This window comes from Cygnus olor, chromosome 25 (genome assembly GCF_009769625.2).
Source record: "Cygnus olor isolate bCygOlo1 chromosome 25, bCygOlo1.pri.v2, whole genome shotgun sequence".
In the NCBI taxonomy this organism is placed as follows: domain Eukaryota; kingdom Metazoa; phylum Chordata; class Aves; order Anseriformes; family Anatidae; genus Cygnus; species Cygnus olor.
The window spans coordinates 3,939,191-3,954,627 of record NC_049193.1 but is presented as its reverse complement, the minus strand read 5'-3'; the positions used below and the strand labels follow the sequence as shown (position 1 = coordinate 3,954,627).

The window sequence follows — 15,437 nt, the reverse complement described above, 5'->3', positions numbered from 1 at the left end:
GGTGCTTGCCCCTACCAACTGCTTGTCCCCGTAGGTAACGACTGCGAGACCTTTTGGGACAAGGACCACCTCACCAACAGCTGCTACCAGTTCAACTTCCAGTCCACGCTGTCCTGGCGGGAGGCTTGGAACAGCTGTGAGCAGCAGGGAGCCAACCTGCTCAGCATCACCGAGATCCACGAGCAGACCTACATCAACGGTGAGCGCGGTGGCCCCGCGATGGCACCCAGGCGCTGGCTGCGCCCATGTCCTCGCCACCCGGGACAGAGCTGGTGGCCCCGTGGCTATCAGTGGCCCCAGGCTGGGCTCTCTGTCTTGGTCGGGTGGTCTGGGGATGGTTTCGGGCTGGGGTTGAGCTTGGCCTTGCTGGAGCTGGGGGATTGATCCTGCCCCTCTCTCTGCCTTGGCCCCAGGGCTGCTGACGGGGTACAGCTCCACGCTCTGGATCGGGCTCAACGACCTGGACATCAACGGGGGCTGGCAGTGGTCGGACAACTCGCCGCTCAAGTACCTCAACTGGGAGAGCGGTGAGCCGGGGGGCTGCGTGCGGCCCGGGGGGCTGCAGTGGGGCAGGGCACGCGGTGTGGGGCAGGGGACGGGCAGGTAGCGGGGAGGTGGCCCGGGCTGCCCAGGGGACCGGGTGTCCTGGGCTGAGCATCCTTGTGCCGAGGGGCACTGCCTGCCACTGATGGGCAGGCTCGGTGCTGGAGCGTGGCGGAGGACACAGGTGGCGTTAATTTACCCGCGTCCATCTCTAACCCCAAGGGGATGCTCGGGGGGCAGAGGGACCCGCCGCAAGGCGTGCCCTGGTTGTGCCCAGTGCCGTCACCCCGAGGCACTCGTGGGGACAGAGATACCGTGGGAGGAGGGCTGGGGACAGCTGCACCCGCCCTGCGAGCCCAACAGCACCCTGTCCCCCCTTCTCGGCCCCTTTTCCAGACCAGCCCGACAACCCCAGCGAGGAGAACTGCGGCGTGATCCGCACCGAGTCGTCCGGAGGGTGGCAGAACCGCGACTGCGGCATCGCCCTCCCCTACGTCTGCAAGAAGAAGCCCAACGCCACCGCTGACCCCTTCCTGACGGGTGAGCGGGGAGGTTGAGCACCCTGGCGGGGAGGCTGAACATCGCCCCACGCTCCCCAGGGAGTAAATCCAGGCAGAGAGCCCTGCTTCCCTGCCACATCCCGGCTCTGATGCGGCCAGAGGACACTGCCCATGTGCCAAGGCAGCTGGTGGAGGTGTTCAGGGTGTCCCAGGGTGGGAACAGGTTCGGAAAATCCCAGAGCAGCACCACCTCAGTGCTCGGTGTAGTCACAGGTTGGGCGTTAGGAGAGGGATCAAGCGACACGGGAGCTCTCCAGTGCTTTCCCAGATCTCCGGGCTCTGCTCTTGCATCGAATCTGTGCAAACAGCAGGGATTTGGGGTTGTTTCCAGAGCTCTAAAGCTACCGTTGCTTGCACCTTGCTTGGTTTTGGCTGTAGCTTTCCCACACCTTGGCCTCTTGTCCAGAGCACAAGGCGCTCTCTGAGCGCTCGAGCAGCCCCGTGGGACCACGGTGCCCCGCAGAGGAGAGGGTTGGGGAGCAGAACGGGAGCCCTCAGCTGCTCTTCTCCTGCCAGACTCGTGGTCAGAGGTGAAGGTGGACTGCGAGCCCAGCTGGCAATCCTTCCAGTCCAACTGTTACCGCCTGGTGGGGGAGAAGAAGAGCTGGCAGGACGCGAAGAAGACCTGCCTGCGGAGCGGGGGGGACCTGGTCAGCATCCACACCCTCTCCGAGCTCGAGTTCGTCACCAAGCAGATCAAGCAAGGTATGAGGAGCCCTGGTCCTGCCCAGGGGAACGCTGGCATCCTTTAAATTTTGCATTTTGCAGCACCAGAGCTTGTAGGTTTGCTGTTGGGGTATTTGGGAGAGCCAAACGTGGAGTCCAGGAGCCTTCACGCTCAGAGAGATGCATCGTGCTGTGACACAGAGGGCATCGATGTACGTGGTGTGGGTCCGGGCTCTGGTCCCAGCTCCCACACCGGTGCCCTGGGTGACTTTGGGCAGGACAGCGCCTGTCCAATCTCTGCAGCCATGCAAAGCCACTTCTGTGTAATGGAAAATTACAATTAATTAGTGGCTGTGAACAGTGTGGAGACCCCAGGCTGAGAAGCAGTGGGTTGCTCAGGCACATTCTCCATCCAGCAGATGTAAAAGCCATTCCCAGGAGCCTGCAGCACCAGGGTGAAAATAACATGGCCTCATCACTAGTCCTCTTTGATTAATGCAGAAATAGGGGGAAAACCAAAAACTGCTGGCAAATTTAGTTCTGTTTGCCCCTTTGTGGGGAGAGAGCATCCTTGCCCCTCCTGATGGCATGGGGCTGAGCCCTGCAGCCCCTGCCGGGCAAGGGTTTCGGGAGGTGTTTTGCAGCCTTTTCGGGAGGGTTTCTGCAAGATTTCAGCTAGGCAGAAGGGATTTTGCCTCCTGTTTTGGCAGACGTGGAGGAGCTCTGGATTGGCCTAAACGACCTCAAGTTGCAGATGAACTTCGAGTGGTCGGACGGGACGCCCGTGAGGTTCACCTACTGGCACCCCTTCGAGCCCAACAACTTCCGCGACAGCCTGGAGGACTGCGTGACCATCTGGGGACCGGTGAGGGCATGGGGCAGGGGACAGATCCTGCACCTCTGCAGCATCCCCATAGGGATGGGGATGGGGCACCCGGGGGAGCCTGGGTTGAACCTGGCTCATCCCAGCTCTTGGGAGGGGAAGGATCCAGCACAGCCTGGGGGCTGCCGCAGGGAAGGGAAATCTATGGAGCATGGATTGAGCTGGGAAATTCCCTGGGCTGTCAGCTGGGCTCAATCCTGCTCTTCTCCACCCTTTCCAGGAAGGGAGGTGGAATGACAGCCCCTGCAACCAGACCCTGCCCTCTATCTGCAAAAAGCCCGGCCGGGTGAGCCAGGAGAAAGAGGAGGATGACCACGGGTGCCGAAAGGTGAGGGGGACACAGGGCTCTGCTTTCTTGGCCAATTCCTTGGAATTCCCAAACTACAGCCCCGAAGCACCCTTGGCACACCCAGAGCTGCAGGTCTGTGCCCAGGGATCTGAGCCCCTGCTTCCGGGGTTGTATGAGGCCATGGGAAGAAATTGGGGCAAAAAAATGCCTCCATCGTCCAAGATCCTCCCCCTTGGTCTGGCACGAGTTTCCAGCAAGGAAGTTTTATTTTTATTTTTTTCCTGCTTGCTCGCCTTGCCTCTCGGTGTGCCAAAACGCTGCAGCAAAGCGGCTCTATGCAGGAGTGGGATAGGATGGGGATGGGATGGGATGGGACGGGATGGGAGGGGATGGAGGAACCTGGTGCATTGGTGCTGGTCACCTTCACCCCATGGCCCTGGGCTCCTGGCATCTCTCTGGGCTGGCATCAGGCTGCACCCGACGGATTCAGGGTAAAGGGATCATCTTGGCTTTGAGGTGCACAAAGCTCAGGGCTCCTGCAGGGGAACATGGTGCTACCATTGTCAGGACGGGGCCGACACTTCCTGGACCTTACTAACACCGTTCTCGCTGCAAAACTTGTGCTCTCGGTCTCGTTTTCCCCACGTCTGTTGGGACGCGGGCATTTCGGACACAGCCACCGAGGGCTGTGCCACCCCAGCGTCTCAGCCAGCTGCGCCCTGCCTCAGTTTCCCCAGCTTGGCGGGGACGAGGCCGCGCAGCTCCCACGCCTGCTGGAAGGGGCTTTTGTGCCTCTCTGCCTTTGTGCAGAGAGCCAGGCAGCGCTCGCTCGCGCCCAGCCTGGCAAACAGGCCTCGTGGTGCTGCCGGGCTGCGCGTGCGGCTTCGCCCAGACCTTTCCTCCGTCCCTGCAAAGACAAACCCCGGCAGGTGGTTGGCATCTGCGAGGGCTCGGGGCCAGGGTGGCAGCCAGGCGGGCTGGCACGCCGGGCCAGGTTGGGTGGAACCGGAGCAGGAGGACCCCCAGCGTCAGCGGGAGCTGGGGAGGAGGTGCTGGTGGCGCCGTGCTACCACGCTTAGCCCTGCCGGCTCCTGACCACACGCAGTTAGAGCACGAACCCTTTATTTTTGGAACGGCCTTACAGAGGGGCCATGCTTGGCTTTGCTAACTTTGGGGAAAGGAACTCGGGACAAAAATGGGATTTGGAGTCATTTTCCTCCCACAGGCACCCTCCTGCATCCCTCCCTCTGCTTCCCTCCCTGCTGTGCTGATGGCACATGTCCCCCGATGTCACTGGGGACACAGATAAAACCCCAGGGATGCTTCCCACTGTATCAGGAGGGTCTCTGAGCTGGGGCCACCTACCTGCCCGGCCGAGCCCCTTCACCCTTCCCACTCTTTGCTCTCCCACCCCGTGTGCATCCCCTCTCCCAGCGCAGCTGAGCCCCCGCGTCCCTCCCCGCGCTGCCACCCCGCTCACTGCTCTGGCAGAAAACAGGCGCTATTGTGTCTCCGGCTCCGGAGAGGCTCCAACATCAACAAGGCGAGCGATTAAAGCAGGCTGCGGTGGGACTCGCTCTCCGTTTGGCCCCGCCGCATAAGCAGAGGATTGTGCTCCCCCCTCCGCACCCTCGCGGGGCCGAACGCTGGCGGGGAGAGCGATTTCTGCTGCTTTGAAGCTGCCCCGGGTGTTTGTTTTCCTCGCAGCCCTCTCCTTTGCGAGAGCTCTGGAGCAGAGCCGGGTCAGCCGGGGGCAGGAGACCTCCCAGGAAAAGGCGGAGGTGGCAGCAGGGGACGTGGGACCTTGCTCCCATCCCACGTCTCCCGCAGCGGGGAGCTCAGCCCCTGCCTTTGGGGTGGTTTCTTGGAGGAGGCGTGGAGACCGGCGCAGCGGTGACCGGGTGACTGATGTCTGCTGTCTCCTGTCCCCAGGGCTGGAAGTGGCACAGCCCCTCCTGCTTCTGGCTGGGCGAGGACCGCGTCACCTACAGCGATGCCCGCAAGCTGTGCTCCGACTACGGCTCCACGCTGGTCACCATCACCAACAGGTCAGCACCGCGCCCCAGGAGCCAGCAGCCCAAGGATGGGGTTTGCCCCACGGCAGGGTTTTGTGTGGGATGGGAGCGAGGGCTGGGCAGGGCGAGGGGGCTCAGCTCCTGGCTTCTGCCCCACAGGTTCGAGCAGGCATACGTCAGCAGCCTCATCTATGGCTGGGACGGCGAGTATTTCTGGACGGCGCTGCAGGACATCAACGAGACGGGCGCTTTCCGCTGGCTGAGCGGCGACGAGGTCATGTACACCCACTGGAACCGCGACCAGCCCGGTAAGGGGACGGCGGCAGGTGGGATGTGGGATGGGGACATCCCCTTCCCTGCTGGCTCTGCCCCAGGGAGGGGACTGGCAGTGACCCTGAGGCTGGCTCCAGGTTACAATAAGGGCGGCTGCGTGGCTCTGGCCACCGGCAGCTCCATGGGGCTGTGGGAGGTGAAGAACTGCAGCACCTTCAAGGCCAAGTACATCTGCCGGCAGAACCTGGGCACGCCGGTGAACCCCGAGCTGCCCAGCCCCTACCCCACGCCCAGCCTCACCGGCGCCTGCCCCCCCGGATGGAGCGCGGACCCCAAGCTGCGGCACTGCTACAAGGTGAGGGGTGCCAGGGGAGGCGGCGAGCCCCAGCCGTGCCCTCCCATCCTAGGAGCGTGCGTTGGGGCTTGGGTGCGTGCAAAAGGCAGCCCGGAGCCCGCTGCGGGTTGGTTAGGGGCTGGCAGCACTGGGGGGCTGCTGGCTGCGGGGTGGGGATGGCGCTCAGCTCCTCGCCCAGATCGGGGGTCTCTGAGTGGGGTCCTGGGGCTGAGCCCCCCTGCTCCTCCCTCGCCAGGTGTTTAATTTTGACAAGCTGCAAGAGAAGAAGACGTGGATCGCGGCGCAGGAGTTCTGCCGGGAGCTGGGGGCTCAGCTGCTCAGCCTGGGCAGCTACGAGGAGGAGCACTTCGTCGCCAACACCCTCAACAAGATTTTTGGGTGAGGGGCCAGCGCATCCCGCTGCGTGAATGTGCTCGGTGTGAACCCACGGGGATGGGGACCCAGCGGTGGGGCTGGCCTGCGCCTGTGGCTCTGTGCCACCGTGTGTGCAGAAAATGCATTGTTTGGGACCATCGCACCTTCTATGTGATAGAAGTGCTTGAAATTTGGGGAGGGATTTGGATTTAAAACTGTTCCAGCCCTGAGCCTGCATGCACCAGGGAGCCTGTTATCTGGGGTCTTGCCTTTAGGGGTCATGGGGATAGCAGGCTCCAAAAAACAAGCAAAAAAAGGCCAAAATATAAATATATATCAATGTACAAATATAAAAACCTCTGTTTTGGAGGTTGGGCATGTTCTCACCACTTCTCCCTGGCTCCCATAGCGAGTCAGAGCCGGAGATCCACGAGCAGCACTGGTTCTGGATTGGCCTCAACCGGCGGGACCCTGCGGGGGACCGGAGCTGGCGGTGGAGCGACGGGCTGGGGGTGAGTCGGCACAGGGCACCCCCTGCTCAGGTGCTGAGCGCCCAGCACCCACCTGGTGCAAAGCTGAAACTCAGCAGCAGCGCCGCAGGCAGCAATTAGAGCTGCCACGGGGGGATTTTGGCAATACACTGCCCCGGTTGGCATTTGGGGTGCAGGGGACAAATCCAGTGCTGGTGGAAATGCAGCGCGGGAGCTCCAACCCCGCCTGTCTCTCTCGGCCCCCCAGTTCTTCTACCACAACTTTGACCGCAGCAACTACGACGACGACGACATCCGGAACTGCGCGGTGCTGGACCTGGCGTCCCTGCAGTGGATGCCAATGCAGTGCGAAGCCCAGCTGGACTGGATCTGCAAACTGCCCAAAGGTACCGCCGGGCAAGGTCAGGGATTGCAGATACGTGGGGGCCAGGGAGCAGGAACCGCGTCGGAGCATCTTTTTGGAGCAGGGGGTTGTGCAGGAGGAGGGGAGGGTTGGTGGAGCCTGCAGGGATGCCTCTCCTCTGCAAGCTGTGCTTTTGTGGCAGGATGAGCCCTAATTTGGTAGCTGGGGAAGTGAAAGGAGCTGCTGCCAGCCCTGGAGAGATTTGGGGCATCTCTGCACCATGCACACTTGGAGCAGGTGGTGTTGGTGTGGAGCATCCCAGCCCCTCATCCCGCTCACGGCCTCTCCTTTCCTTCTCCCAGGTGCTGATGTGAAGGAGCCAGAGATCACAACCCAAGGTGCGTTAGCGGCTGCCCGCGGCCGTGTGTCTGTCCGGGACGCGCCGTCCTCCCCAGGCATCTCCCATCTGTAGCAAGCACAAAGCGAGCTGCGGTCGCTGCGGGGCACCGGGAAGGGGCAGCGCTATCTGGAGGAGAAGGGACCCTGTGTAGGATCGTAGGAGGGATGGGAGGTGGGACAGGAACCGAGGTGTCCCCACGGCCTTGGCACTGCAGGGCATCCCTGTGCCAGGCAGAGCATGGAGGTGCTGCCAGCTCCATCCCCAAACCTGCCCTCACCTCCTTGGTGGATGCTCCATGGGGTCGGTCCCCCCAACCCAAGCTGAGCAGCAACGGGAAAGCGCTGCCTGCAAATGCACGGCAGGATCAGGCCCCTGGCTGGACGCTGGCCCCCTGCGCTCGCAGGGAGGAGCCCAGAGGCCAAACCCGTGCAGGGCAAAGGGATAAAGGGACAGGGACGCAGTGGCAGCAGTGGGGGGGTCACTGCAGCATGGTGCCGGGTCCCCGCCTGCAGGCAGCAAAGAGTGGGTGAAGTACCAGGAGGCCGAGTACAAGTTCTTCGAGCACCACTCGACGTGGGTGCAGGCGCAGCGCATCTGCAGCTGGTTCCAGGCAGAGCTGGTGTCGGTGCACGGCGAGGCCGAGCTGCGCTTCCTGGGCCAGAACCTGAAGAAGGTAAGAGGTGGCGGTGACCTCCCCGGGCGCAGATGTGCTCGGCTGGGTGCTGCCTCCCGGCACTGCTCCGTGCCCGCTGCGTCCCTTCCTGGCACGGCTTCCAAGCTTTGCCTGAAGGATGTTATCCGGGGACAGCCTGGCTCCAAGTTGGTGGCTGGGTTTGGTGCTCAGTGTTTCCATCGTGAAGCTTGTCACCACCAAGATGCCACCACGGGGCATTCCCAGAGCACTGCCAGCTGCAGGAGGGCTGTGCAGCCCCCACTGTCCTGCCCCATGCTCCAAGTGGCTGTGGCTGTCCCCAGGGAGATGCACGGGGCCCTCCAGGCACTGACATCTCTGCTCTGGTCCTGCAGTTCTCCAGGGGCCAGGAGCAGCATTGGTGGATCGGGCTGCACACCTACGAGAATGACGGGAGGTTCAAGTAAGTCAGGGCCAGGCTGAGCCCCCTGTGTCCCTGTGTGTCCCCGTGCCACCAGCCCCAGCCCAGAGAGCACCACGGCTCAGTGCCTGCGGCTCAGATTGGGCCCGTCCTGGGCTGGTGCTTCTGAGATGCTGGGACGGAGGCAGCTGGTTCCTCACCCAGGAGAGGGCAGTGGTGGGGCACGCTCCCAGTTCGGGCATGGGACTGGTCCCATTGCGGCCAGCTTGTAGCATTCACCAAGTCACTGCTCAGCCTCCTGCTTTCCCAGGTGGTCCGATGGGTCCCTCCTCAACTTCGTCTCCTGGGCACCTGGCAAGCCGCGTCCCATCAACAAGGACAAGAAGTGCGTCTACATGACGGCCAGCAGAGGTGAGGGGCCGAGTCCAGCGGCACCGGAGGGGCAGGGGGCTGCAGGCGGGGCTGAGGCACCTTGTCCCGATGTGATGGGGGCGTCATTGGCCTGCCTGTCCCCGCAGAGGACTGGGGGGACCAGAAGTGCCTGACGGCGCTGCCCTACATCTGCAAGCGGAGCAATGCCACCGCCGTGAAGCCCTCCCCGCCACCGATGCCCGCTCCCACAAGCGGGGGCTGTCCCCATGGCTGGTTCCCCTTCCTCAGCAAGGTACGGCGGGGCGGGATGGGGACGGACCCCGGGAAGAGGACCATCGGGGCAGGATAGGGCTGGAGAAGGTGCAGGGGGGAGATTGTGGGCTCTGGGGCCGGGAGCGAGGGCTGTGGGGCGGGAGCACCCCCAGACCATCCCATGCCCCCGGTGCCTGTGCAGTGTTTCAGCTTCAACGGCCGCGACAAAGCCGAGATCATGAAGTGGCCGGAGGCGAAGCAGGCGTGTGAGAACCAGGGCGCCGTGCTGGCCACCATCTCCAACCCACTGGAGCAGGGTAGGTCCCCCCCGGCCACCACTGCTGCCACCAGCCCCACGGCTGCTGGGGGTGGCCCTCAGCACCTCGCCATCCCTCGTAGCTTTCATAACATCCATGCTGCCGAACATCTCCTTCGACCTCTGGATTGGCCTCCACGATGCCAAGAAGGAGTTCCAGTGGGTGGAGGGCGAGCCGCTGCGGCACGTGAGCTGGGCGCCTGGCGAGCCCTCGGGGTGCAGCGCCTCCAGCCCCAGTGACAAGCCGGTGAGCCCCCCCCCACTGCCCCACGACCTGCCCCATAGCATCGCCCTGCCCTGGGAAGGAGAGCGCTTGAGGCACCTGCCACCCTGAGAAGGCCTCAGCATGGTGTCCCACTGATGGTGGGCTGAAGGTTGTAGGGTGCTGGGGTGGCTCTCCGAGGGCAGCGCAGGATCTGCAGCATGGGGGTCCCTGGGCTGGGGGGGTGGTGTAGGATGGGACACAGGCTGGGGGCAGTGCTGATCTTGGGGCTTGGCTGTGCAGACCAACTGCGTGGTGGTGTGGCACGGCTCCCCCCCACACTTCACGGGGCGCTGGGACGACCGGAGCTGCGTGGAAGAGAAGCACGGCTACATCTGCCAGCGGAGCATAGGTAGGGGGGTGTGGGGGTGATGGGGCCCCACTGAGCAGAGCTGCGGGCTGCCAGCCTCACCTGAGCATCCCACAGCGTGGGGGTGCCACAGCCAGGAAGCTCGGAGCGATGGGGTCAGCTTGGGGGGAGCATGGGGCAGTGGGAGGGGGCAGGAGGACGGGCTCAACTTGGGAGGAGCACCTGGCCCCCATGGTTTGTGGGGCACCCCCGAACCTGCACACATCAGCCTGAGTCCCACAGGGACGTGCATCCTGATGGACGGCCCCAAGGTGGGGACGGCACCTCGCCACCGAGCAGCCCCCCCTGGGGACGTGGACTCCCCAGCCAGGTGCACATGTCCCATGCACGCATGGCGCTGCCTCGTGGACACCCCAGCTTGGCGAGGAGGCGACCCCCCCGACATGCAGGAGCATCCTCTGACCGTGTCTCTTTACTCCCCCAGACCCGTTCCTGAGCCCCGCGCGGACGCCGTACCCTCCCTCGCCCACCGGCACCCTCTTTTACCACAACAGCACTTACCGCATCCTGCAGAAACCCCTCAGGTGGCACGAGGCCCTGCTGCTCTGCGAGACCCTCAACGCCACCCTGGCCACCATCCCCGACCCCTACAGCCAGGCCTTCCTCACCCAGGCCGTCAGCAGCCTGCGGGCCCCGCTCTGGATCGGGCTGGCCAACAACGAGGTGAGGGAATGGGGCCGGCACCCCCGGGTTGGGGGCCATGGGCGGGGTCGCAGCAGCCCCCCAGCCTCTCCCCTTGGCTCCGCAGGGAGGCCGGAGCTACTCGTGGCTGACGGAGGAGAACCTCTTCTACGCCAACTGGCAGGACGGGGAGCCCCAGCAGGTCGCCAGCTGCTCCTACATGGACGCGGACGGGAGCTGGCGCACGGCCGGCTGTGACACCAAGCTGCAGGGCGGCATCTGCCAGCTCCGGTCAGGTGCGAGGGGGGCGGCCAGGGGGGCTCTGCGGGCCCCACAGCAGGAGCTGTGTGCTGTTGGAGGTGGCATCCCACCAGGGCCTTCTGCAGGAGCTCCAGCCCTGTCACTGTGGGGCTGGGTGGCCCAGGGTGCTCCAACATGCTGTGGGACACCCAGCACCCCGTGCCCCCCACCCGAACACATTGTGTGTCCCCCCACAGGTGCCACCCGCGCACACAAGTGGAGCTACAGCGGCAGCTGCCCCAAGTCGCTGGAGGACTCATCGTGGATCCCCTTCCGGGACCACTGCTACACCTTCCACATGGAGATCACCCTGGGGCAGAAGGATGCCATGCGGAGGTGCCAGAAAGGTAGGGGGGGGCTGCGGGAGAAGAGAGGTCCCCAGGTTGCCCCTGGGTGCAGCACAACACCCTAGAATGGAGGCCCCGGCCCTGTACCAGGCCAGCCCTGGTCAGCCTTCATCTCTCCCCAGCGCTGCTTTGCGTTGGGGCTCCCCGTGCACCACGAGGTTCACAGCCAGCAGCGGTTCCTCGGCTTTGTCCTCGCCATTGCCGCTGCTCCCAGGCTCCGTCCTCCAGGCCCTGGGCTTCCCTCTTACCCCCTTTTCTTCCGCAGTTGGTGGCACGGTGTTGTCCATCCAGGACGAGACGGAGAACGTCTTTGTGTGGGAGCATCTCCAGGCCTACGAGGGCCCATCCAAGGGTGCCTGGCTGGGCATGACGTTCAACCCCAAAGGTACAAAGGAAGGAGGGAGGTTTTAGACCCTCCCTGGGCAACCCCATGGATTCCCACCAGGTCTGCAGGGAGCAGAGGAAGCCCTCAGTGGTGGCACCAGCTTGGGGGGGGGGTGTCGTGCCACGGTGTGACCATGAGCACCAGCGTCTCAGGCTGTGCGGGACGTGCCACATGTGTCCTCCCCTGGGTTTGTGGGTCCTCCTCATCGCCCCCTCACGCCTCCCCCTGCTTTCAGAACCGGGGCACAGACAGGGCATCCCCTTCGGCCTCCCCAGACCCAGTTCTTCCACTTCTCAGGAGGTACCTTGGTTTGGCACGACAACACCGCCGTGAACTACTCCAACTGGGGCCAGCACGACACGGGGCCCAGCATGCTGAGCCAGAACAGCTGCTACTGGATCCAGAGCAGCAACGGCGTCTGGCGCCTGGGCTCCTGCACCAACGTCACCATGGGGGTCATCTGCAAGATCCCCCGAGGTAGGGACCCCCCTGCGGAGCCTGGGCTGGTGTGGGGTGAGCCAGGGGTCTGGGCACGGTGCTGCGGGGCAGGGCTCTGTCCTGCTGGCAGGGTTAGTCACGTTTTGGGGAATTCCAGTGCAGGGTGGTGGTGATGAGGTCTGCACCAGTGGTCCCAGTGGGATGGTGGGAAGAGGGGAGGGTGTCGTGGCCACGTACTCACTTCTCTGTGTTGCCTTTGCAGCGGAGGAGAGCAGCTTTTCCAGGGCAGGTGAGTGGCACCGTCAGCAGCGTCACTTCCAGCTGAGCCCAGCAGCGGGAGCATGACCTGGTCCTGTGGGGCCGTGCTGCAGCCCAAATTGCATGAATAACAAGAGGAATGGTGTTTGTGGGTGGGAAATCCCATCTCCGGGCAGCTTTCAGTCCTCCTCTGTGGAGAAATATCTGGCCAGCCCTTTGTGGGGCTCCCCTGCCTGCCCCTTCTGGAGGGGCTTGTCCAGAAGGTGCCACATCTTCTGGTGGGATCCTAAAGACCCAGCCCAGACAGCAGCAGATCCTAAAGATCCAGCCCAGGAATTCACATTCCTGATGTGAATGCACGTCAGGAACAACCCAGAGAGGCTGTCCTGCTCCAGGAGCTCTGCCATGGGCACGACATCCCCAAAACGCTGCAGTTCTGTTCCTCCCTGACCCATCCTATCACCCCACCCATCCGGAGAGCCACCACCTGAAGCTCTTCGTGTGCCAGGCTGGGGCTCGGGCAGGACATAGGGAAATGGCAGCCTGCATTTCACCGGCCTTTCTCCCTCCCTGCAGCTCTGCCGGAGAACACGACAGCCATCGCGGTGGTGGTGCTGTCAACGCTGGTGCTGTGCGCCCTGCTGGGCATCGCCGTCTACCTGTACAAGCGGCGGAGGAGCTCGGAGCGAGGCGCCTTTGAGAGCGCCCGCTACAGCCGCACCACCTCCAACCCCAGCGAAGCCGCCGAGAAGAACATCCTGGTGTCGGACATGGAGATGAACGAGCAGCAAGACTAACGGCAGGGGGGACGCTGGGGACGGGGGGATGGGGAGGGGGGGATGGAGAGCATCACACAGGCTATCCCCAGGGCGAGCACGGCAGGGGCAGCAGCGGGTCAAGGAGAGGGGCTGGGGTCGGGGTGTCCCAAGGGTCACTGCCGCCACCTCCGGGCTCGTCCCCGGCTGCTGGGTGTTCGTCTGCAGCAGCCACGGAGGCGGTTTCAGGGCTAAAATGTTTAGGGGAAAGTTGCCCCCTGCTTTAAGAGCTTTCCCTGAACAGGCTCCGAGACACCTTCCCCTTGGGAGAAGGCAAGCGTGGGCGTTCAGGGCCCTGCGGTGGGCTCGCTCCCCCCGGAAAACGAGCTGGTGTCTGAGAAGACATCCTCCTGGGCAAGAGGTCTCCAAAGCCAATCTACCTCCCCTTCCTGCGTGCGAGGAGGGCCAGCCCCACGACCCCGCCAGTCCTCTCCCCCTCCTCGTCCTCATCTCCCACCTCCAGCAGCAGAGACGTCGCGGTGACCCCAGCAAGGACACCCCCACCCCAACCCCAACAGCTCAGCGATGCGACCCCTTCTCCTCCCCGCTGCATCCCTCGGGCTGCATCCGGCCATGGCGAGGCAGCCGCTGCTGCTTCCTGCGGGCTGGTGGCACAATCCTGCCCTGCTCGCTGCTCCGTTGGTCCCTGTCCTGGTTAGCACAGAGCAAACCTCCCCGGTGGGAGCGTCCTTGGCACCCCAGGTTTTGAGCAGATCAGAGAACTGGAAGCCCCAAGCATCCTCCTGTTGGTTAGGCGCAGCGCTGGTCGGCGGCCCTGCTCCCCGAGCCACTCGGCACTCAGATCCCCTGAGAGATTTGGCCAGTTTCTGCCCGACTGCAAAGCGCGTGGAGGAGGGAGCAAAAAATAAAGAAAAGGCTCGGGGCCAGGCACCGAGAGCTGGAGCTGCCCTGCGTCCCCCGCGCCCACCCACTCACCACCCTTCCTTGCAGGGCAGGGACAGCGCAGGGCTGGTTTTGCTTGTTCGGGCCAGGAGGACGAGCGTAAGGGATGTAGGGTGGGCACCAATTCGGATTTTTTTTTGGTGGTAATTTTGGAGGTTTTTGTTTTGTTTTTTGTTTTTTTTTTAAGGAAACGATAGCTTTTTTTGCTATACTGTATTGAGTGCGTGCTGAATATATACGTTCTTTCACACAGCTGGCTGGGGTATGTGTGGTTGCCTGTTTTACGTGTAAGGTGTAGGTGAGGAGGAGGAAGGCGCTGCATGGCTGAGCCCCCTGCTCGCTGTCGAGCTGTGCAATAAGGAGCGCGCGTGCCCCGGGGCTGAGCCGTCCTGCTCCTGCAGCAGCACCCCCGGCACTGGGGTCGGAACAGAGGATGCCCGGAGGTAGCGAGAGATGCTCAGGCCCTGCAGGGGGGTCCCTGCTGGGAACGGGACCCGAAAGAGCCCCCATAACCTCTGAAGCAAGGCGGCAGAACCCCCATAAAAAGACGTTTTCACGTAGCCCTCTGCCTCCAAGGCTCACTTTTTTTGTTGTGAAGACGAGGGGAACTAGCTAAGTTGTGTTACTCTCATTTTTGACACCTGTGTCGATTTTAAAATCTGTTGATTTCACTTAAGCTGGACATTAAGTGTTTAAGAAACTGTTGGGGGGTGGGACAGGGGAACAAGGGATCGTTTTGTTTTGTTTACTTTTTGGCAACGTCTAAAAGCCGCCACGACATTTCAGGGCGAGAGAGAGCCTGGAGCTGCCCCGGGTCCGGTTCTCGGTCTTGGCTTTGTCCACATTCATTTCTTGAGGTCCTTTCTGGCTTGGAGCTGTTGGTTTTCTTTCCTGTTGTGGGTGCCGGATCCTGGAGAGCTGAGCATGAGTCCGTCCCGATCCCTGGCCCCAGCAGGCGTTCAGCTCCTCCAGCACCTGGGCTCGCGGGGGATGCTGCACTGCACGTCCTCTGCGACTCCTCCCGCTGGTGGGAAGTCCCAAAGGAAAAGCTGAGGTCAGGTTTGGTGGGATGGAGTGGGGGAAGAGCGGTGCTGAGGGCAAGAGGTGCAGCTGGGCAGGATTGGGCTCATTTAGGGCATCGCACAGAGCCCTGGGCTCAGTGGGGCTGGCACAGCGTGGGGTTCTCCGTGCTCTGTCACAGCCCATGGCTTTCACCCAGCCCTATCCAGGAACACTTTTTTAAAGAGATTTTTCTTTTTATTTTTTTCTTGATTAATTTCCTTCTCTTTCCTCCTTCTCTACCTTCAAGCAAAGAAGTCTGTACAATATAGGGGAAATTTTGTACAAGAATAATTTTGTCAGCTGTTGGCAGTGATCAGGATTGCAGGAAAATTGCATATACGGTTAAGTGGTATCGCCTATCACCATTAGAATAATGTGAAGAATTGCTTAAAAGGACCCTGTCAATTATATATATATATATAATATATATATATATATAGTTTTGCATTTTTTTACTCTCTGTGGTGTGTAAGATCCTTTTAGAAGCTTGGAAATAAAATTTCCTTCCCCAC

The 15,437-nt window shown here is 62.4% G+C and overlaps 1 protein-coding gene across 1 annotated transcript in view; it reads left to right on the top strand.

Moving 5' to 3' along the window:
* The window catches only part of MRC2 (mannose receptor C type 2), a 25,511-nt gene extending 10,074 nt beyond the window's left edge, over positions 1–15,437 (top strand). The window contains exons 4-30 of the mRNA XM_040536537.1: positions 35–199; positions 414–527; positions 940–1,083; positions 1,620–1,808; positions 2,480–2,634; positions 2,873–2,980; positions 4,874–4,989; positions 5,116–5,264; positions 5,367–5,584; positions 5,820–5,962; positions 6,348–6,450; positions 6,677–6,815; positions 7,135–7,170; positions 7,685–7,845; positions 8,199–8,266; positions 8,535–8,635; positions 8,743–8,888; positions 9,051–9,165; positions 9,248–9,411; positions 9,670–9,778; positions 10,221–10,459; positions 10,545–10,713; positions 10,915–11,064; positions 11,330–11,449; positions 11,747–11,926; positions 12,150–12,176; positions 12,722–15,437. Of these exons, the coding sequence (XP_040392471.1) occupies positions 35–199; positions 414–527; positions 940–1,083; positions 1,620–1,808; positions 2,480–2,634; positions 2,873–2,980; positions 4,874–4,989; positions 5,116–5,264; positions 5,367–5,584; positions 5,820–5,962; positions 6,348–6,450; positions 6,677–6,815; positions 7,135–7,170; positions 7,685–7,845; positions 8,199–8,266; positions 8,535–8,635; positions 8,743–8,888; positions 9,051–9,165; positions 9,248–9,411; positions 9,670–9,778; positions 10,221–10,459; positions 10,545–10,713; positions 10,915–11,064; positions 11,330–11,449; positions 11,747–11,926; positions 12,150–12,176; positions 12,722–12,942 (3,749 nt within the window). The 3' untranslated portion in view covers positions 12,943–15,437. The remainder of the gene's footprint in view (positions 1–34; positions 200–413; positions 528–939; positions 1,084–1,619; positions 1,809–2,479; positions 2,635–2,872; positions 2,981–4,873; positions 4,990–5,115; positions 5,265–5,366; positions 5,585–5,819; positions 5,963–6,347; positions 6,451–6,676; positions 6,816–7,134; positions 7,171–7,684; positions 7,846–8,198; positions 8,267–8,534; positions 8,636–8,742; positions 8,889–9,050; positions 9,166–9,247; positions 9,412–9,669; positions 9,779–10,220; positions 10,460–10,544; positions 10,714–10,914; positions 11,065–11,329; positions 11,450–11,746; positions 11,927–12,149; positions 12,177–12,721) is intronic.